This window comes from Mesoplodon bidens (assembly GCF_964165515.1).
Source record: "Mesoplodon bidens genome assembly, chromosome: X".
Classification (NCBI taxonomy): Eukaryota; Metazoa; Chordata; class Mammalia; order Artiodactyla; family Ziphiidae; genus Mesoplodon; species Mesoplodon bidens.
The window spans coordinates 135,518,981-135,542,620 of NC_138163.1; the positions used below are offsets into that span (position 1 = coordinate 135,518,981).

Here is a 23,640-nt window from a genome sequence, read left to right on the forward strand (position 1 = left end):
ACTTGAACAGATGAGAAGTTGCTCCTTATGCCTGAACAAAAAAAAAGCTGTTTCTTGACATGGAGACTACTCTGGTGAAAATGCTGTGAAGACTGCTGAAATAACAAAAAAGGATTTAAGATATTACATAAACTTAGTTGATAAAGCACTGGCAGAGTCTGAGAAAACTGACTGCAATTTTGAAAGTTCTACTGTGGGTAAAACATCATGCTATCAAACAGCATTACATATTACTGAGAAACTCCTTGTGAAAGGAAAGAGTCAATCAATGTAGCAAACTTCATTGTGGAGTTACTTTAAAAAACTGCCACACACATCCTAACTTCAGCAACCATCACCCTGATTGGCTAGCAGCCATCAACATCAAGGTAAGACCCTTGACCCTCCACCAACAAGAGGATTATGACTCACTGAAAGCTCAGATAATTTTCAGCAACTAAGCATTTTTATTTTTTTATTTTACTGTTAAACTATTTACCTTTATTTGATTTTATTTTTTGCTACACTGAATTGATTTATTTTATTTTCATTGAAGTATAGTTGATTTACAGTGTAAGTATTTTTAAATAAAGGTATGTACATTGTTTTTTTAGACATGATGTTACTGCACACTCAATAAGACTACGGTACAGTGTAAATTCAACTTTTTTTAAGCATTAGGAAACAAAAAAATTAGTGTGACTCAATTTACTGCAGTATTTGCTTGATTGCAGTGGTCTAGGTGAACCCCTAATATCTCCAAAATATGCCTAGTCTGTATCAGTGTCTATCACAAACCCTAATTAATAAATTATAGGGCTTCCCTGGTGGCACGTGGTTAAGACCGCCTGCCAATGCAGGGGACACGGGTTCAAGCCCTAGTCCTGGAAGATCCCACATGCCACGGAGCAACTAAACCCGTGCGCCACAACCACTGAGACCGTAATCTAGAGCACGTAAGCCACAACTGCTGAGCCCGCACGTGCCTAGAGCCCGTGCTCCGCAACAAGAGAAGCCACCTCAATGAGAAGCCCGCACATCACAACGAAGAGTAGCCCCTGCTCACCGCAACTAGAGAAAGCCAGAGCACAGCAACAAAGACCCAATGCAGCCAAAAATAAATAAGTAAAATAAACGTGTTTTTTTTAACGCCTTAAAAAAAAAGAAATTATAGTTTCATGTAGTTTACCATCAACCTATATACAATGTGTATTAACGGGGCGGGGAACGGGGCGGGGAACATGGCTGGGACTCTGTGCTTTCACTGCCAAAGGCCCAGATTCAATCCCTGATCGGGCAGCTAAGAACCTGCAAGATACATGGCTCAGCTAGAAGAGAAAAAAAATAATAAAGTGGCTGAATGTCACCAAGATGAAGGGATAGGAGGGCTGCTGGCTTTTCCTACTGTTAGCATCAGAGCACATATAAAACCACAAGGATTAACTCCCTGAGCAAAATCCACAAACTGAGCATCTCCTACACACTGGGCAATAGAAAAAATTGAAATGGGTGGGAAAGGCTAAGACACACTCCCAAAATAAGCCCCACTCCCTCAATAAGCCCCACTCCCACCACACCCCTTCTTAAAATCCTGAGATAACCTCCAACTCCAAGCTTCTCCCTGGGGAGCAAAAACAAAGCGTTTGGACCACACATCTAGTGCCCCAGTTTTTAAGGCTGCCACCCCAAGGATCACCTAGCTCTGAGAATCAATGGAGTTTGACAATTATGTATCCCTTGGGATCTCTGTGAACAAGGAAGTATCTGTTACACAAACACACAAGTACTACCTGTGGCACACCTACTCTCAAGATAAATTTCTTAAGGAAAAAGAGAAAGACACCAAGAGAATTTGCTAACTTTTCAAAGAAATGGGAAAACAATGATGTATTTGTAAGTATATATACTGTAGCTAAGATCAGGAAACTATGGTACAGCATCCAAACTGGACTGACGGTCTTTTTAATGCATAGTTGCAGGGCTAACAACAGTTTTTATATTTTTACAAGTTTATTTTTTAAAAAAAAGAAGAAGAGGAAGAGGGGACTTCCCTGGTGGTGCAGTGGTTAAGAATCCGTCTGCCAATGAAGGGGACATGGACTCGAGCCCTGGTCTGGGAAGATCCCACATGCCATAGAGCAACTAAGCCCGTGTGCCACAACTACTGAACCTGTGCTCTAGAGCTCGTGAGCCACAACTACTGAGCCCATGTGAGACAACTACTGAAGACTGCATGTCTAGAGTCTGTGCTCCACAAGGAGAGAAGCCACTGCAATAAGAAGCCCGCGCACCACAACGACGAGTAGCCCCCACTTGCTGCAACTAGAGAAAGCCCACGCACAGCAATGAAGACCCAACGCAGCCAAAAATTAATTAATTAACTTTTTTAAAAAAAGAAGAGTACCTCACAGAAATGAAACGTGGCCAATTAAACCTAAAATTTAGTCAAGTCCATTAAAAAACTTTGCCAAACTCCATAATCACAACTCTTGAACTTCAGTTCTTTATACAATATGTATAATGGTGGCAAGGAAAACCTATCAAATTGTCTGCTAATATGTAGATGCAATGAAAACAAAGACATTTTTAAAAAGAGTAAAATTAATTCATATTGGAATAAGATTTGTACATTACACTTGAAAGGGTAAAATACTGTCATACTTAAGGGATCTCCAAAAAAACAGAACTTTATGATATAAGAGAAAGATCAGGGCAGGAGGGTAGTGGGGGTGACTTGTAAAGGAATTGATCAGCAAGCACTTTAATTGATCATAATTGTTTACCTGGTGATACAAAAGCTTCATTCCTGAAGGGTATATTTACTACTTCTGTCTGGATTGTTTTCCCAGTTTCCCTTAATTACAAGCAGCAGTAGTACTAAGAGATGCCCTGAGGAATTTCCTATATATGGCCATTGTGCAGTCCCTCTACCTTATGGCCATTATGCAACAGTAGTCCAATTTCCCCTTTCTACTTGTCAGAATGAATCACCACAGCCAGAAAAGAAACTCTTTTCTTTGCCTGTTGATTCCAATTGAGGCATAAGGAGTCCAAATTACCAGGAAGCACTCTTAACTTTCAGTTTAATGGAATCATCAGGGTGTCTACTGGTGAAAGCATTCCTCCCTTTGAAACTAACACCTCATCTCTTTCCCAGGAAAGCATAAGGTCATGGGGAAAGGAAGCTAAATTTGCGAGCAGGTCACTAAGGGTAACAGTAAGTGGTGCTGAGGTGACATCACCAAGATGGCAACACAGGTTGTTCCCAACTTCAGTCCCCCTCACTAGAAGACCAACTAGCAAATACTCTGGAAAACACTATGAAAATCCCAGAACATGGGGCTAAGACTGAAGCACATCCCTGGACCTCAAACACCAAGAGGATGTCTTAGAAGGGTAAGAGGAACACCTATACTCTGACTACACTGCCCCTCTCCTAAGCTAGCACAGCAACATACCAAGAGGGATCTATCAGGCCTATGGTTTCTCCCGTGGGCAAAGGAGAGTCCAAGGTGGATATCCAGCCACCCCAGCATTATGAGTAACATCCAGACCATGCACTGAAGTCTTGCCTCTTGGGGATGGCGAGAACACTATGCACTGCTTAACCAGTGGGGATCAGAATATGACTGAGGCGTAGGGCTTAATAGCACTTAAACCGTGGTAGAACAAGTTTCCCTTGCAGAAATGTCAAGTAGAGAGCCCAGAAAATAACTCTTATTTTGCAGAGCCACTCCAATGGCCACACTTGAAGAGTGAACTCAGCACACAGTTATGCCTGATTCAAGATCCAAACAATTACCTTACCAGCTTTGAAGACTTTTTTTACCACCAGGCTGAGGCAGGGCTAATTCACAGAATGCCCTGCTCCATCCCCTAGTCCCAACCATCAGCAAACCCAACCTCATAATCTGGGAAACTGCACAGCCCATCCTACAACAGTACTTACAACAGCACTTGAGCAAAGAGGCCAGCAAGTAACCGTGCACTACTAAAAAGAGCTGGTGGCTCCAACTGGCCAAGGCACTTGGGGCACAGTTTTACCAGATTAAAGTCCCTAGCCAGCAAGCCATACCAGCCCTGTCTGAGCAGAAAGGCAGATTCATAGTTCCACTTACTGCTCAGTACAGCCCTAGTCTCATCTAATCATGAATTCTAACCACAATTTTTAGGAAGATGCGTCACCCATCTTACAAGCCGCTTAGGACGGCACCTGAGCACAGAACTCACCCAAAAGCACTGCGCATCTGGATAACCAACGCAGCAGTCCTGTCTGGCCAAGGAAGTTGGTGGGCAGCTCTGTCAGATTAGGGTGCCCAACCATCAAGCCCTACGGCCAAGGAAACCATGCAGGGAAGCAAATTCACAGACCCAACCAAAAACTGAGTACAGGACCATGTCCCACACTATTGATAAGCCTGACCAGAGAATCCAGGCAACCAAGGAGCCCATTCTACAGCAACACATGTGCAGAAAACCAAGCGAGCACTCCTATCCAACGGTTCACAGACAGAGAGTGACCTCTTGACCTCAGAGCTTAGGCAATGTCTCAACACACACAAAAAAACCTCATAACAAGCTTCACCTGCCCAAGAAGGCTGTAAACTGACCTGTCTATAATCCCAAGCTGAGCTAACTGGTGAACTGCCACTGACAAAGAAAACCAGATAAATCTGGAAAAGGAGACCATCACTCAAATGTGCAAATGTGCAAGGTATAAAGATTATGAAGAATCAGGTAAAATTGACACCACCAAAGGAAACCATTAAAACTTCAATAACTGATCCAAAAGAACCAGAGACTGTGAACTGTATGACAAAAGAATTCAGAATAATCCTCTTACAGAAGTTTATTAAACTAAAAGAACACACAGAAAGACAACTAAATGAAACTAGGAAAGCAATAATGAAGAAAACAAAAAATTCAAGAAAGAAATTATTTTTTAAGGATCTTCTAATGAAAAATACACTGGTTGAACTAAAGAACTAAATAGAGAATTTCACCATCAGACTCAACCAAGCAGAAAACAGAATCTGTTAACCAGATGACTGTCATTTTGAAATTATCCAGCTGGAGGAGTAAAAAAGAAAAGTAAATGAAAATAAAGTGAAAAAAGCCAAGAGGACTTATGAGACATCATCTAAAGGAAACAATATTCACATTTTGTGAATGCCAGAAACAGAAAACAAAAAGAAAAGGCGAGAAAAGTACATGTAAAAGAAAAATAGCCCAAAACCTCCCATATCTTGGGGGAGAAATGGATATCCTAATTGCTTAGGTCCAAAAGACTCCATGGGTTGAACTCAAAAGAATCACACCAACACACATTACAACTGTTAAAGTCGAAGACAAAAAAGAATTCTGAAAACAGCATGAGAAAAGTGATACATCATAAACAAGACTATAAGCAGATGTATTATCAAAATCTTGGCAGGCCAGAAGAGAATGGAATAATATATTCAAAATACTTAAAGAAAAACTGTCAAGCAAGAATACTACACGCAAAAATACTCTACCTGGGGGGAGGGAGAGAAACTGTCCCTTAGAAACAAAATAATACTCAAATAATGAGATAATTTCCCCAATCAAACAAAAACTAATAAAGCTCATCAACACTACCTTACCAGAAATCCTAAAGGGAATTTTTAAGAGGAAATAAAAGGATGGTATTTAACACTGTAAAAACATATGGGTATATTTTAAAACTCACTAGTAAAGGTAAATATGTAGTCAAAATCCATTTATCTAACATTGTAATGGTGGTATGTAACTAATTTATAAGTCTAATTTTAAGTTAAAAAACAATGACTAGGGAATTCCTGGCAGTCCAGTGGTTAGGACTTGGCACTTTCACTGCCGGAGCCTGGGTTCGATCCCTACTTGGGGAACTAAGATCCTGCAAGCTGTGTGGTATGACCAAAACAACAACAAAACACAATGACTATAAAAATTTATTATTGGATATACAACCTAAAAATATGTAAAGTAACATCATCAACTTAAAACTTTAATGGGATAAGTGAAAGTGAAAAGTTTATATTGCTATTAAAGTTGTTATCAGTTAAAATAGAATGTTACAAATAAAAAATACTTTAAGACTCATGGTAAACACAAAGGAAAAATTTGTAGCAGTTATGTAAAAGATTGTCATAAAGGAATCCAAGCATATCAGAAGAAAAATTTATCAAATTGCAAAGGCCAACAGCAACATTGGAAAAAAAGGAATAAAGAAACTACAAAACATCAGAAAACATTAAAATGGAATTAATAAGTCTCACCTATCAATAATTACTTTATGTGGAAATGATTAAATTCTCGAATCAAAAGACAATAAATGATTAACAAGCAAGCAAACCAAGATCCAATGACATACTGCCTAGAAGAATCTCAAGGGATAAAAAGAAATATTTCTATGGCAACCAAAAGAAAGCAGCAGTAGCTATTTTTACATCAGACAAAACAGATTTTACACTAAAATTGGAGCAACTAATATATTAAGCAAATCCCAAAAGACTTAATAGTAGAAATAAACATCAATACAAGTTAGAAACTTTAGTACCCTACTCTCAACAGCATTTAGATCATCCAGACAGAGACTCCATAGAGAAACAGTGAATGTGAACAACTGTATAAGCCAAATGAAAAAAATCCCATCCAACAAAGGCACAATATATATTTTTTTCTAAAGCACCTATGGAACATTTTCTAGGATAAATCACATACTAGGGAACAAACAATTCTTTAACAAATTTAAGAACACTAAAGTCATACCAAGTTATCTTTTCAGAACACAATGGTATAAAGTCAGTAACAGGAAGAAAACAAAAAATTCACAAGTGCATGGAAACTAAACACCACACTCCAAAACAACCAATGACTCAAAGAAGAAATTAAACGATAAATTTAGGGACTTCCCTGGTGGTCCAGTGGTAAAGAATCCGCCTTACAATGCAGGGGACGTGGGTTTGATCCCTGCTAGGGTAACTAAGATCCCACATACCACAGGTCAACTAAGCCCATGCACCACAACTACTGAGCTCGCACACCTCCACCAGAGAGCCTGCGTGCTGCAAACTACAGAGCCCACGCACTCTGGAACCCATGCACCACAACTACAGAGCCCACGTGCCCTGCAGCCCCGGGCGCCACAACTAGAGAGAAGCCCACGCCCTGCAACAAAAGATCCTGCATGCCTCAACTACGACCCGATGCAACCAAAAAAATATAAAAATAAAATATAAAATAAAAATTTTTTTAAAAGAGAAACTTAAAAGGATCTTGAGACAACAAAAACACACATACAACATATAAAAAACTTGACACTGGAAAAGTAGTTCTAAGACATAAATTTATAGTTAATAAAGAAGTCTCACATTGAGATGAAAGAAGAATCTCAAACAACTTATTTCACCCTTTAAGGAAACAGAAAAATATCAACAACCTCAGTCCAAAGTTAGGAGAAGAATGAGAATAATGAAGATTAGAGCACAGATAAATACAATCTTCCAAGACTGAACCAGGAACACATTAAAAATCTGAATAGACCAATAATAAGTATGGAAATTTAATTGGTAATAAAAAAATATGCCAAGACAGAAAACCCAGAAACAGACTCCTCCATTAGTGAAGTCAACCAAAGATTTAAATTAATACCAACTCTTCTCAAACTCTTCCAAAAACCTGAAGATGAAAAAATACTTCCAATCTGATTTTATGAATAACCCTGATACCAAAGCCAGAGGCTACTACCAGTAAAAGGAAACTATAGACTAAAATCCATGGTTGAATATAAATACAAAATTCTGAACAAGGTATCAGCAAACTGATTTCAACAACACATTAAAAGAATTATACACCATGCTCAAGTGGGATTTGACTGTGGGATGCGATGCTGATTCAACATATGCAAATCAATAAATGTGACATACCACATTCATAGAAGCAAAGAATAAAATCATATGATCAACTAAGCTGATGCAGAAATATAATTTGACAAAATTCAACATCCACTCATGATGAAAACTCAAAAACTGGATACAGAGGGAACATACGTCAACGTAATAAAGGCCATATATGGCATAACAAGACCTAACATCATACTCAACAGCGAAATGTTGAAAGCTTCTCCTCTAAGATTAGGAAAAGCGTCTATTCAACTCAAGTACTGAAAATCCTACCTAGAATATTCAAGTAAGAAAAAAAAAAGGATGCAAATCAGAAAGGAAAATATAAAATACTCCCTGTTTGCAAATGACTTGATCTTATACATAGGAAGTCCTAAAAAAACTCCACCAAAAGAAAGAAAAAAATTAATGAATTCAGTAAAGATGCAGCACACAAGATCAACTGCAGATTTCAGTTGTTTTATACCTAAACAATTAGCTGTTAAAGAAAACAACTACATTCATAATAGTATCAAAGACAATTTAAAAACTTAAGAATAAATTTAACCAACGAGCTGAAAAATCTATATTCTGAAAACATACAAATTTCATGAAAGAAACTGAAAAAGACACAAATTAAAGGAAAGATATCCATTTTCATACAAAGAATATGTTAAAATGTCCACACTACCCAAATCTTCTACAGATTCCTTTCAATCCTTATCAAGATTCAAGTGGCATTTTTTTACATTAATAGAATCAATCATAAAATTCATATGAAACCACAAAAGACCCTGAATCACCAACACTATCCAAAAATAGAAGAACAAAGCTGGAGATACCAACTTTCCTGATTTCAATCTATATTACAAAACTACAGTAATCAATGAACATGGTACTGGCATAAAACAGATACATAGACTCATGAAACAGTTAACAGCCCAGAAATAAACCCATGCATATATGGTCAGGTAATATAATTTGACAAGGGAGCCATGAATCCTCAATGGAGAAAAAACATAACTTTTTAATAAGTGGTCCTAAGTAAATTAGAATTTACACACAAAACAATGAACACTAGAACACTATCCTACACCATTCACAAAAACAAAGGAACAGATTAAAGATTAAAACAAAGATCTGAAACCATGAGACTCCTAGATGAAAACACAGGGGAAAAACTCCAAGACAGCTGTCTTGGCAATGCTTTTTTGGGTATGATACCTAAGGCACAAGCAACAAAAAATAAAGAAATAAGACTACATCAAACAAACAAACAAAAAGCCTCTCCATAACAGAAATGATCAACAAAATGAAAAGGAAGTGGAAGAAAATTTTTGCAAACCACACGTGATAAGAGGCTAATATACAAAATATACAAGGAACTCATATAACTCAACAGCAAAAATCCCCAAATACTCCAATTTCAGAAGAAGATAGTCAAATGACAAACAGGTACATGAAAAGGTGTTCAACATCACTACTCATCAGGGAAATGCAAATCAAAACCACAGTGAGATATCACCTCAAACCTGGGAAAATAACTATTGTTTAAAAAAAAAAAAACGAAGAGATAAGTACTAGTAAGGATATAGATAAAAGGGCACTCTTGTACACTGTTGCTGGGGATGTATAATCACTATGGTAAACAGCATGGAAGATCCTCAAAATTTTAAATACAACTACACCATGACCAACAATTCCACTTCTGGGTACACAGTCAAAGGAAACAAAATGATTACCCGAGAAAATATCTGCTACCCAAGTTTTCATTATACCATTATTTACAACAACCAAGATATGGAAATAACCTAAGTGTCCATGGACAGATGAAAAGAATGTGATACATACACACAGACACACACAATCGAATACTATTCAGCCATAAAAAAAGAAGAAAACTGGACTTCCTTGGTGGCGCAGTGAATAAGAATCCGGATGCCAATGCAGGAGACACGGGTTTGAGCCCTGATCCAGGAAGATCCCACATGCCGTGGAGCAACTAAGCCCGTGTGCCACAACTACTGAGCCCGCATGCCACAACTACTGAGCCCTCACGAGCCTAGAGCCCATGTTCCACAACAAGAGAAGCCATGGCAATGAGAAGCCCGCCCACCGCAAGGAAGAGTAGCCCCTGCTCGCCACAACCAGAGAAAGCCCACGTACAGCAACAAAGACCCCACACAGCCAAAAGTAAACAAATAAAATAATTTTTTAAAGGTTATTAAAAAAAAAGAAGAAGAAAACTTTCCAATTTGCTACAACATGGATGGATCTTGAAGTCATTATGTTAGGTGAAACAATTCACACAGAGAAAAACACATATTGCATGACCTCACTTACAAGTGGAATTTTTTTAAACAAGCTCACAGAAACAGAACAAACAGGTGGGTGTTTGCCAAAGGAGAGGGAAAGTACGTGAAGGCAGTAAAAAGATACAAACTTCCAATAATAAAGTAAGTAAATTCTAGGTATGTAATTCCTATAATCAACAATTCTGTAGTATATATTTGAATGTCACTGAGAAATTAGATGTTAAAACTTCTCACAGAAAAAAACTGTAGCTATATAAGGTAAACACAGACATGTATGTGTATATATATGTATATGTGAAATATATCAAATCATTATGTTGGGGGACTTCCCTCATGGTCCAGTGTCTAAGACTCCACGCTCTCAATGCAGGGGGTAGGGGTTCCATCCCTGCTCAGGGAACTAGATCCCACATGCCCCAGCTAAGAATTCTAATGCCACAAATAAAGATCCCACGTGCTGCAACAACAACAACAAAAAGATCCCCCAATGCTGCAACTAAATATGCCACATGCCACAATGAAGGTCCCATGTGCCACAACTAAGACCCAACGCAGCCAAATAATATATTTTTTTAAATTATGTTGTACACCATAAATTTATACAATGTTACATGTCTATTCCACTAATAACAAAGTGCTGTTCTTTCCAATGTAATCAATTTATCATCAGATAGCTTGCTGATCTTTCCAGAAAATGGTGCCATACGCGGAACTCAGTGCTGATCTCTGCTGCTCACAAACAGGACACTCAGTGGTGGCCATACACAGAACAGCCTTGGTGAATGAAATCCATGTTGCTGAGACCGTGCAAAGCCTCTATGGTTGCCACTGTGTCCACATTATTCATTAGCCCTCTGGGTGATGACAGGGTTGGCCAGGAAAAGAGGCTGACTGTTATTCACATAACCAGTCATTATATCCACTTGATTATTAAAATGATCCTCAGCTGATGTGACCTTCTGGCAAGTATTTCACATGTAACACAAATACCTTTATGATTTTTCCCTCATTCAGAGAGGTACAAATAGCTTTTCCCCAAATTTTCTTCAGAACAATTTTCAACCATCCTCCTTCCACGTCCCTGACCATCTAGTCAAACCACTGGACACAGCAAATGAATCGCTATATAGTTGCACAAATGACTGTTACTTCTTCCAAGGAAAGTGTACTGTCAGGTGCACTGGAAGGATTGTTATACGGGTATTCCATGAATCATTCCAGAATTTGGCCGATGCCCTCGTTTTCCAGTTATTAAGACATATGCATAGAAATAACTTTCCTTATCAAATGAACTCTAATCAGAACTTTAAGTCACAGTTATTATTTCACTTTAATTCTTCTTAGAAAGTGTTTATAATCAGCTAGAGGCAGGAATGCTTTGTGGTAGCATCCAGGAGTAAGTTTGAGACCATGTCTCAAGTGTATTTCCAAAAGTAAGGAAGAAGATAATGGAGTCATAAAACTGCTAACCCAAGAAAAAGCAGAACAAGAATTAATTTCATGGCTTTGAATAAATTGATTAAGACCATTATAATTTCTGATTAATTTATTTGAAACACTGTTGGTGTTTTAATGTTTGTATTCAAGATTTAAGAAAATCTTTTTCTCTTAATCTATGTATAATTAAGTAAACTTGTAAAGTAATTCTTTGTGAACAAAGATACAATAGTTACTTTTTCTCCCTACCTGCTCTTCTACAATTTGAAAACTGAGTATTCTTATTTTTAATGAGAATATAATTATTTGTATAAATTCAAAACGAATCTCTTTTCCTTGTAAAGGACTCTACTGGAAACACTGATTATAACACCAAGGCTCTGACTAGAATGTCTGAGAATGGTATGTGCACTGAATCACATATGATCCAAGAGCTTGAAGGAACTAAGGAGCCACTGCTTACAAAGCTACAGTTGGAAAAACTGGCCTGAAGCTGCCTAATAGAGTTCCATACCTTATCAGAGAAGTAAGGAAGGTCACTTCCTGGTAGGCCCATGAACCTTAGGATATTTCAGGAACACAAGACAAGGGAATTCAACCAAACCTCTACATTGCAGGCAAAATGTAGTGGTGAGTTCCTGGCTTGACTCCCTAGACATAAGAGGCTTTTAAAAGTCTAGTCTGAAATTTCTTATGAAAAGTTCCAAGAAGAAAAGACATGTGTGACCAGTTACTATTCTTGCCACCTCTATGTTAATAAGGAGGCAAAGCCAAAAATAAATAAATAAATTTATTTTTTTAATAAATTTATTTTTAAAAAATAAATGTGTGGAGCTTCCCTGGTGGCACAGTATCCCCAATGCAGGGGACACAGGTTCATGTCCCGGTCCAGGAAGATCCCACATGCCGCGGAGCGGCTGGGCCCATGAGCCATGGCCGCTGAGCCTGCACGTCTGGAGCCTGTGCTCCGCAATGGGAGAGGCCACAACGGTGAGAGGCCCACGTACCGCAAAAAAAAAAAAAAGTCTGTTGTTTATAAAAAAAAATAATCAAGCAAAATTTAATGAAACTACTAATTCTGTAAACAAATTATTCTGACCTTGATTCTCTGATAAAATAGATGGTGAAAAAAAATATGTTTACAATAGAAAACTATAATGTAACCTTTGGATTCAGTCTTGCATATTTACCAGTCCTTGACAAATATTGAATTCCTCCAATTTACACCTCTCTAAATTGGTGCTTCCAAATTTTCTCCATTCTGACTTGTAAAAATTACGAACTGAAACAGCCTTTTACCCAGAGCCCTGAAAGCTGATGCTATAAACTTCAAGAATATTACCATAACAGATCATTAATGAACAAACTTCATGCCTACTACTGACTGGTCCTCTCATAAAGTTTGTCATCACAACTCAAACCAGTAATTCTATGTATTGCCCCTGTTGTCCACACTCTACCATCTACTGATGCTTTGAGCCCATCAACTACAAATCTTGAAAAACTGTCCTCTGGAATCAGAAATTGGGTTTTTAACATTTATTCTTTGTTTTTCTGTTATTTTCACATAAATTTGCCCCTCCTTAAATGCTTGCTGCCTATCCCTGAACTTCTATTATCATTACTCAACAGACTATTCAGTTGGTCCTAAATGTACAAAAGGCTATAGAACAAGAAATGAACTAACATTGTTCTAAGAAAGAAAAATGTCTCTTCACTCCTTTAAACAATAGTGGGAACTAACAACCAAACTATAGGTCAGATTCCTGAACCTGTTCCTAAGCACATCTGCACATTTCCTTCTAAAATTGCAAGAACGACATTAAGTGGGTTTGGCAAAAGTGCCTCATCCTCTGTATGTGAAACACACAGTATCTAATCGTGGTTCCTCATCCTCCGCTACTCACCTTGATGAGGATGGCTTAGCACAAACTGCCTTGTTATTTCTTTTAGTAATTTTCCAAAGGCTGACCCTTACAGGGCTCCTTGGCAATAAATTCCTAGTTGCTCAGGCTGTATTCAGAACTGACCCCGGTTCTACGTTGAATATCATTTCCCCAACTGCAACAGTACTGAAAAACAATGTTTTTCTACTTTCTTATCCTCCTTTGAAAAACTAACAAACAACAACTACAAAAACACCAGCAAGGCAACTCCCTTGCTTGCCTGATGAGTCACAGGCATAAAAATGAAATGAAAAAAGGCTATTTAATAATCTTAGTGTCCCCTTCAAGGGAATCATTATTTTTGTCTCCTTGTGGAAGAATTCCTTCCTCTGGAACAAACACCTCTCAGTCATTCTAGCATGAAGTTGTGAGTACAAAAAGCAAAAATGCTGCTATTGGATAACCAGGGTAATAGTGGGTGCCACTCCCAATTCCACTGTCTTGATTGCTGGACCCATGAATGCTAGCTATTAGAAAAACACCACCAATTCAGAGCATTATAAATCTCTTGGTGCCACATAACTTGCACTGTAACTGAGTCTTCAAAAGGCCCTTTCACTTCTCTATCAAGCCAGCTGCTGTTTCAGGATAATGGGGAACATGGTTAACGTCAATGAATTTCATAACATGGGAGTCCATTACTGTATTTCTTTTCCTGTGAAGTTAGTTCCTTACTCTGAAGCAATTCTATGTAGATTACCACAATATTAGATAAGGCATTCTGTAAATCCAGGGATGTCAGTTTTGACAAAAGCACTGTCTGTCTGCAGGGAAGGCAAATTGGTATGCCAGCAAATTTCTATTCCAGTGTCGATAAAATACTGACTCTTTCATGATGGAAGCAGTCCACTGTCATCAACCTGGCACTGAGAAGCTACACGAACACCTTAGGAAATGATGCCATATCAGGAATTGAACGTTATTGTCTGTTGCTGACAGACTGGGTACTGGCATTGGTGAGTAAAAGCCCATGGTGCTGATCCCATGCAACACTTTGTCTCTGCCTCCATTAAAATTCTGTCATGTGCCTGTTGGACAATGACAGATGTGGCTGGGGAAAGAGCCTGTGCTATGCGCTTTCCATTAAGTGTACCAACGTATGTAGGAATGCCAGAAAAGAGAAAAGACCAAAAAAAAGTATTTCAATAGTAAACAGCTAAAAACTTCCCAAATTTCAGAAAAAACTTTATCTGTAAATCAGTAAGCACAACTAAACTCAAGTAGAATAAACGAAAAGACATTCAGAAACAGATCACAGTAGAAAATGTTGAAGATCAAACACAAGGAGAAAATTCTGAAAGCAGCAAGAGAAAAAAACTCTGTTACAAAACAAAACAGAAAACCAATCAGATTAAGCTGATTTCTCCTCAGATACTATGATGGTGAAAGGCAGTGGGCTAGAGTAATCAAAGTGCTCAAAGAAAACAAACTGCCAACCAAGAATCTTCTATCCTAGCAGAGTTTTCAACTATGAAAGCTAAATATTTGTAGATTATAAAAGAGAGAGAAAGAATCCACTTCAAACACACCCGCCATACAATAAATATTACAACAAATTCTAGTGAAGTTCTTTAGGCTTAGAACAAGTGTCCATGTCAGCTTTTCAAAGCCAAACAACGGGGGTAGGGGGAGGGTAGTTTAACATCTAATTATACAGGTATGGGACACAGCAGACTGCATACGTATTTCTTTTCTTTCCTTCCTTCTAACTGATTTAAAAACCAGCTCTCCATATAATTGTATTATTATGCCAATTAATATATAGTAATATAACTTAATGATAGAACAAATGAGTTAAGCTGGGAACAAAGCTATAATGGACTACAGAAAAGACTCAAGATGGTCAAGCAGATATACAAGAACAAATGAAGACACACAGATATGGGAATTTAAGAGGCTAAAATACAAAAGCCAAACATGAAATCTTTTCTTCTTAAACCTCAACAAATTACATAAACTAATATTATAACAACATACTACTACATAGTTCATACACACATAGGTAACAATGTTAACTGTTGAAGGTGCAACAAATAAAAGAACGCAAGTACATAATGTCATATTAAGAGTATCATTTCTATATCTCATAAGAACTAGTTTAGTATAAATCAAAGTAAAGTCATATAACTTGATATTTACATGGTAAGCACTAGGGCAACCATTAAGAAAATAACTCAAAAACATATAATGAAAAAACCTGAAGAAATTAAATTAATTTTAAAAATCTGCTTCATGCAGTAAAGCAAGAATAGAAAAAGAGACATACAAAAGAAGTACAATGGCAGATGTATATACAATATTTAAATAATAACATTAGACAAAATTGGATTAAATAATCAATGCACAAATTATCAGACTGGATAAAATTAAAAGATCCAACTGTATGCTGTCTTCAGGAGACATACTTTAGATTGAAAAACACAGACTGTAAATAAAAAGATGAAAAGCAATGAATCATGAAAACACTGATTATAAAAATTCTGGGGACTTCACTGGTGATCCAGTGGTAAAGAATCCGCCTTCCAACGCAGGGGACACGGATTCAATCCCTGGTCATGGAATGAAGATCCCACATGCCACGGGGCAACTAAGCCCTCACACCATAACTACTGAGCTCCTGCACCTCACCTAGGGAGCCTGCGTGCCGCAAACTACAGAGCCCATGCGCTTTGGAACCCACACACCACAACTACAGAGCCCACGCGCCCTGGAGCCTGCGCACCACAACCAGAGAAGAAAAAATCCACACACCACAACTAGAGAGAAGCCCCCCGCTGCAACAAAGAGCCTGAGCGCCTCAACAAAAGATCGTGTGTGCCTCAACGAACATCCCACGTGCAGCAATTAAGACTCAGAGCCAAAAATAAAATTAAACAAATAAATAAAAATTCTGGAATGGCTATACTACTACCAAACAAAATTCTTCAAAACCAAAAGAACATTAGTAGAAATAAAGCAGGACAATAAAAATAATTATGTGACATGGAGATGTTGGCTAACGCTACAGTTTCAAATGCTTTGTGTATAAACGTATCACATCAACACACTATATACAACTTAAACAAATAGTGATACATGCACAGGTCAATTATGTCTCTATAAAGTTGGAAGAAAAATTTAAATAAAATAATTTATCCATCAAAAATACATAGCAGCTCTGATACATGCACCCAACAAAACATAAGACACAAAACCTATAAAAATGACCCCCAAAATAAGCAATTAATCAGCAACTGGAGGCTTAATCTTATATTCAATATAGATGGAACCACCAGAGAGAAAGAACACAAAGAGGGAATACATAGCTTAAACAAAACTTTAACCCACCAAACTTAACAAATATTTAGAGAATACTTCAAATAAAAACAGAATATATATATTCCTCTCATGCACATTAAACATTCTCCAAGATAGAACAAATATTATGCTGCAAAATAAATCTGAGTAAAAGATGAATTGAAATAATATGAAGTATGTTGTTTGAACAAAACAAAATGAAATTTTAAAAAATATTACCAGAAAAAAATGTGGAAATTAAAGAATACATTCCTGGGCTTCCCTGGTGGCGCAGTGGTCGAGAATCTGCCTGCTAATGCAGGGGACACGGGTTCAAGCCCTGGTCTGGGAGGATCCCACATGTCACGGAGCAACTAGGCCCATGAGCCACAACTACTGAGCCTGCGCGTCTGGAGCCTGTGCTCTGCAACAAGAGAGGCCGCGACAGTGAGAGGCCCGTGCGCCATGATGAAGAGTGGACCCTCCTTGCCACACTAGAGAAAGCCCTCGCACAGAAACGAAGACCCAACACAGCAAAAATAAATTAATTAATTAATAAACTCCTACCAACAACATCTTAAAAAAAAAAAGAATACATTCCTGAATAATCAGTAAGTCAAACTAAGAATTAAATTCTCAATAGACACAAAAAAGAAATTTGACCAAACACATCACCTTTCCATGATTAAAAAAACATAACTGAATAAAATTAGAAAGAAACTTCAACTTGATAAAAGATAGCTAAGAGGGCTTCCCTGGTAGTGCAGTAGTTAAGAGAATCCACCTGCCAATGCCAGGGGACATGGGTTCGAGCCCTGGTCCAGGAAGATCCCACATGCAGTGGAACAACTAAGCCCATGCGCCACAACTACTGAGCCTGCAGTCTAGAGCCCGTAAGCCTCAACTACTGAGGCTCGCAAGCCTAAAGTCCCTGATCCACAACAAGAGAAGCCACCGCAATCAGAAGGCCCGCACACTGCAACGAGAGAGTAGCCCCTGCTCGCCGCAACTAGAGAAAGCACATGCACAGCAACGAAGACCCAATGCAGCCTAAAATAAATAAATAAATGCTTTAAAAAATAGAAATAAGTGTCAACAAGTGATGGACGTCCCTGATGACCCAGTGGTTGGGAGTCTGCTTCCCAATGCAGGGGACACAGGTTCGATCCCTAGTCGGGGAACTAAGATCCCACATTCTGCAGGGCAACTAAGCCTGCATCCTGGAACTACTGAGCCCACACACTCTGGAGCCCACATGCCGCAACTAGGGAGCCCACGTGCTGTGACTACAGAGCCCACAGGCTCTGGAGCCCACGTTCCACAACCAAAGAAAAGCCCACACACCATAACAAAAGATCCCGCATGCCACAACTAAGACCTGACACAGCCAATAAATAAATAAATAAATATTTTTTAAAAAAATTAAAAGTAAAGTGAAATTATGAAAATAATTCTATTTATAATAAAATATGGTTCAACTATATGTTATCCACAAGACAAAATTTACATTCAAAGATACAAGTAGTTTAAAAGAAATAGGTTGTAATGTGTGGTACCAACACAAAAACAGGCATAAAAGATCAACAGAACAGAAAGTTTAGAAAAAAACTGTTTTCTGTTTCTTTGAACAGAAAGTCTAGAAATAAACCAACAGATTTGTGGCAAAGACTGGTGACAACAATGTCAAGATCATCCAGTTGGGGAAAGAATTATCTTTTCAACAATCACTGCTAGGACAACTACATACCCACATGCAAAACAATAAAGTTGAAACCTTACCTTACACCACACACAAAAAAAATTATCTTGAAATGATCAAGAACCTAAGAGTTAGAGCTAAAACTACAAAACCTTTAGAAGAAGAATGTGGATAAATCTTTATGACTTGAATTGGTACTGGATATACAGTACAAGCAACAAAAGAAAAAAAAAGCTATATGGGAATTCATAACAAAACTTTTGTGCCTCAAAGAACTCTATTAAACATGAAAAATAGACAACGCAGAGAATAAGAAAACATCAGCAAGTCAACTAGATATATAAATAATATTGCAACTCAGTTTAAAAGGGGCAAAGAATCTGAATAGACTTTTCTCAAAACAAACAAACACCAATGTCCAACAAACAAACAAGATGTTCAAACACTGTTAGTCATCAGGGCAATGAAAATGAAAACTAAAGTGAGAAAACATGTTACATGATGGTGGAATTTAGAAAAGACAGAACAAATGTTGGCAAGAATATGGAGAAAATGGGGTCTTCCTACAATGAGTGTCAGAATGTAACATGGTGGAATCACTCTAGAAATTAGTTTAACAGATCATCAAAAACTTAACAGCACAGCAAATTCAACTCTGAGGTATACTTCCAAAAGGAATGAAAATATGTCTTCAAACAAAAACAGGGACACAAATGCTCAGAGCAGCATGATTCATAGCCAAGGGGGAGAGAGAGCAAATGTCCATCAACCAACGGAATAAACAAAACTAATATCCATAAATTGTAATTTATAGTTCTAAAAAGGAATGAAGTACTACTACTGATACATGCTACAGCAGACACAAACCTTGAAAACACTAAGTGAAAAAAAGAGTCCAGACTAGACAGACATATAGAAACACAAAGTAAATGAACACTTTCTTAAGAAAGGGATCATGGGGGACTGAGAGACAGAATACATGTTCTCATTATTCTATGATAAAAATATTTTAAATAGTCTAAAATCAAAGGTGGTAAAGGATACACAAACTTTGTGAATATATTAAAAATCATTAAATCGTACCCTTCAAATGGGTGTACTCTATGGTAAATGAATCATACTTCTATAATACTGTTATCAAAAAAGAATAGTAGTAAATCTAAATAAACTTATGTGAATGTTTCTGGATTAAATAAACCTTCATACTTAGCTGTTTCTTTCCACTCCAAGTACTTCACAAAAGCCAGCAACACGTTCAGTTACATTAGGGGTCAACAAATGGGTTTTCAAACTCCCTGGGTAACCTAAAATTTCTTTGCAGGTAACATAACACTACCTATAACTAATTATCATAGAAGTTACATATAAAATGGATATTATAGGTTATATCCTATTAGATAAATTTGTTTTGAAAAGCAATCTATTTAGCAATCTATTTAGCTATCTGTATCATACTTGAAAGAAAGCACATATGCATTGCAAGATTAATCTGCTAGCTAGTTTAACTTTACTGCTTAAATTAAGATAATACAGTGGATAATTTATCCTTATACTCCATTCTTACTTAGACAGATTTTCTAACATGGATGACTTTCATTCTCCCCAGAGATCCAACCATAGCCTTTTAGCCTGATTCACCCATCTTTAAAATCACCATTATGCATCCTTCATCTATTCCCAGCTACAAACTTAAAAAAGGAACAGATTTTTTTACTTGATTTTGTTATTAAAGTATCACACTTAGAATGTCTTTTTAATTAGTCAGAAAGATACTAGTTATGAACAATATACTTCACACAAAACAGCTGGCACAAAATACCTTTCTCTCCCTTTCCATGTTCCCTACTTAGAATTAGTATTTCATACAATTTGTCCCAAAATAAGAAAACAAAATTAGTATTCAAAGGTCACTAACCTTCCAGTAGTCAGACTGTAAACTGTAGTATCTCTGATAAGCAGATAATGCTGAAAAAGGGAAAACAGTTATTAGTCCAATTAATGTCCTATTTAAAAATCCACAACACAGATTTTAATACAAGCTGCCCATCATTCCTGCCTCTCCACTAACAGTTATATAAACAGCAAACAATTTAAAGTTTATGCCCTACCAAGTTAATCACCTACGGAAATAATAATTATAATGGAAAAATAAATAACCTACAGTAGACCAGGTATATAAACCATCATCAAATCTCATCCTTGCACTTACAAAAATGTAAAACCTTGGCACTTACTTTAATTCAATTGATCTCCCTCATCAACCAAATGTCATGAAAATGTTCTAAGGATGTTTTTACACACTATAATGAATTTTCTCAAACTCCAACACTTTCCAGAAAGATAAAACCTGAGCTGTAACAAACCCTTGTTTCTGGTGCTTCCTTCCACATAATCAATATCATCTTCAGCTATTAGCTTCAATACAATTCCAAAATGGTTATTCCCACACTCCTTAATCCATCTAAAGGCACAAAAAGTCTGGAATCACATAAAGAAGTTCCTGTCAGCCTAAAAATAAGGGACATAAAGTAAAAAGGTAAAGAGGAAGTCACATAAGCCAGGGCTCCCCAACCCCTGGGATGCAAACTAGTACAGTCCTTGGCCTGTTAGGAACTGGGCTGTACCACAGGAGGTGAGTCTGAGTCGCAGGCAAGCAAGCAAAGCTTCACGTGCCACTGCCCATCGCTCACATTAACACATGAACCATCGCCGACCATTGGTACCCCACCATCCCACCCGCCATCCGTGGAAAAATCCACGAAACCGGTCCCTGGTGTCAAAAAGGTTGGGAACCGCTAAGATAAGCACATCAGAATTAGTGGGGACATTCTTTAAAACTAAGAACAGCAGGAAACTCTATCATGATTCCAAAGGAATAAGAATGTCTTTGAAATATTTGTTAAAGTTCCCAAGGGACAACGTTTAGAATGAAATACACTTAGGAATGAACACTGCCTTCATGTCAAAGTAAAATAAGAATATTACAGTATATGAAAGGAAGAGCAGATTGTACACAAGTATTGTAACACTGAGCATTTTCATATCTTTGACAATCATTTTTATGAATTTTAGACATTTTCTCAATAAAGCCAAAATCATTATCTAATATCCTTTCATGAAAATAACTAGAGTTTAGAGAAAATGAGACTTAATGAGAAAAACTTGTTTTTCAAGTATTATCATAAAATTATAATAATAATCAGAATTTCAAGATAACCAAATGTGTGGTTAAAAGACACTACTATATATGAAAATTACTGCATACAATACATCTGAAAACTGACTGACTAAAATATTTGTTCTTACAAAAAAATGTGAAGGAGCAAGGCTAACAGAAGAAGGCACAGATTACCAAAGCACACACTCACCAAGAGAATCAACCAAGAAACAAGTGTCAGGGTACAAAAGTTCACTGCAGACATGCCTGAGATTTAAACATCCAGGGCTCCCAGGTAAAGGAGGAGTCCCACAATACTGCAAGACTTTCTTCTAGGGGCCCACTAATATTGCCACATGTTAACCTGAGAAAAAGCTCCACAAGCTTCTGGCTAAAGAATGGGAAAAGGAACAATTGTTAAATACCTCAAAGCATTCTGGTTGTAACAATGCGGAAAGTAAGAAAAATACTCAATTCCAGCCCATTCCAGTCATCCTATCCAACCTAGAAGGTAGAAAAACAAGAAATTCTGACACTTTGCAAAGGCATAGGCTAACTAAAAAAGACTGAGACCTAATCATAAGACTATAGAAATTTTTCCCTCCCCTAACATCTTGCTACCCCATTACTAAAGGCTTATTTACAGCAGTTCTTTTTAACTCGACATGGTACACCATGTCGAGATACCAAGAAAAAATTACAAGGCACACCAAAATAAAAAGAGAGAGAGAGAGAAGCAAGGGGCACAGCAAAGCATCAGAAACAGATGTGGCTCTGATGTTGGAACTATCACATCAGGAAATTCAAAACACGTACAACTAATATGCTAAGGATATGTAATATATAAAGTAGAGAGCATACAAGAATGGAAAAACAATGTAAACAGAGATATAGAAGGCCAACAATTTCAAGTAGAAATGCTAAAGATCAAAAACACTATAACAAAAATTATGAGAGTCACAGTAGATTAGATACTGCTAAGGAAACGGTATCTGAGATAGAGGATTTATCAAAAGAATCCTCAAAAACCCCTAAAAAGGGAAGACTGGGGGAAAAAAGAACAGAATATCCAAGGCTGTGTGACAACTAGCAAAGGTTTAACAAATGTGTTACTATCCTAACAAAAGACAAAGAAATACTATACTATCAAAAGAAAAAGGAAGAGAGCACAGGAATTATTTGGAACAATAAGGAATGAGAATTTCCCCCGAATTAATGTGAGACAATACACCATAGATTCAGGAAGCTCACAGAACACCAAGCAGGGAAAATGACCAAAGCAAAAAAATACACTGAGGCATATTTTCAAACTGTAGAAAATGTTTATTAAAAAAAAAAACAGACCATGGATACATGGATAGTAAGGCTAATGTATCTTTTCTTTTGTTTTTTGACTGTAATAATAAGAACTGCATTGAATGATGTCTTGAGAGGGGACAAGTAGTGATAGGAATGATGACAACACAAAGAGCTCAGAAAAGATAATTCAAACGTATCTTCAGTTAACAAAGCCAATTATTGACGTATATGAAGAAATGCGGAAAGTCAAGAAAATAGATGCTTCTAAATCTGTCGATGAAGTTTTTGATGAAGCTGTGAAGATTTTTGACAAAGAAGGCTAACTCTAAACCTGAAAGCATCCTTTAAATAATGCTTGAAAATACTGCTTTGATAGCTGCTATCACAACCCATTTTTTACATCTCAATTAATGTAATCGAGATGTATAATTACATCTCAATTAATGGCCGGAAAGTACATAATAAGACAAATTAATTTCTTTATCTTTTTTCGGAGGGGGAGGGTCACAGGAGTAGACACTAAATTTGACTCTACTTACAGTGTTCACAAAACAAAAAAAGGCATTAGCTAGTTTTTCTTTTTACTCAAAAAGAATATCCCTTTTACTAGTTTATAGTTCGTGCCTTCTGTGACCAAAACTTTTAGTAT

The 23,640-nt window shown here is 37.3% G+C and overlaps 1 protein-coding gene across 6 annotated transcripts in view; it reads right to left on the reverse strand.

Annotated features, from left to right (window-relative positions):
• The window catches only part of LOC308608518 (lysine-specific demethylase 6A-like), a 185,527-nt gene that overhangs the window by 114,930 nt on the left and 46,957 nt on the right, over positions 1–23,640 (reverse strand). For all 6 annotated transcript variants that reach the window (XM_081221705.1, XM_081221704.1, XM_081221706.1 and 3 more), the window contains one exon: positions 20,451–20,500. In XM_081221705.1, the coding sequence (XP_081077831.1) occupies positions 20,451–20,500 (50 nt within the window). The remainder of the gene's footprint in view (positions 1–20,450; positions 20,501–23,640) is intronic.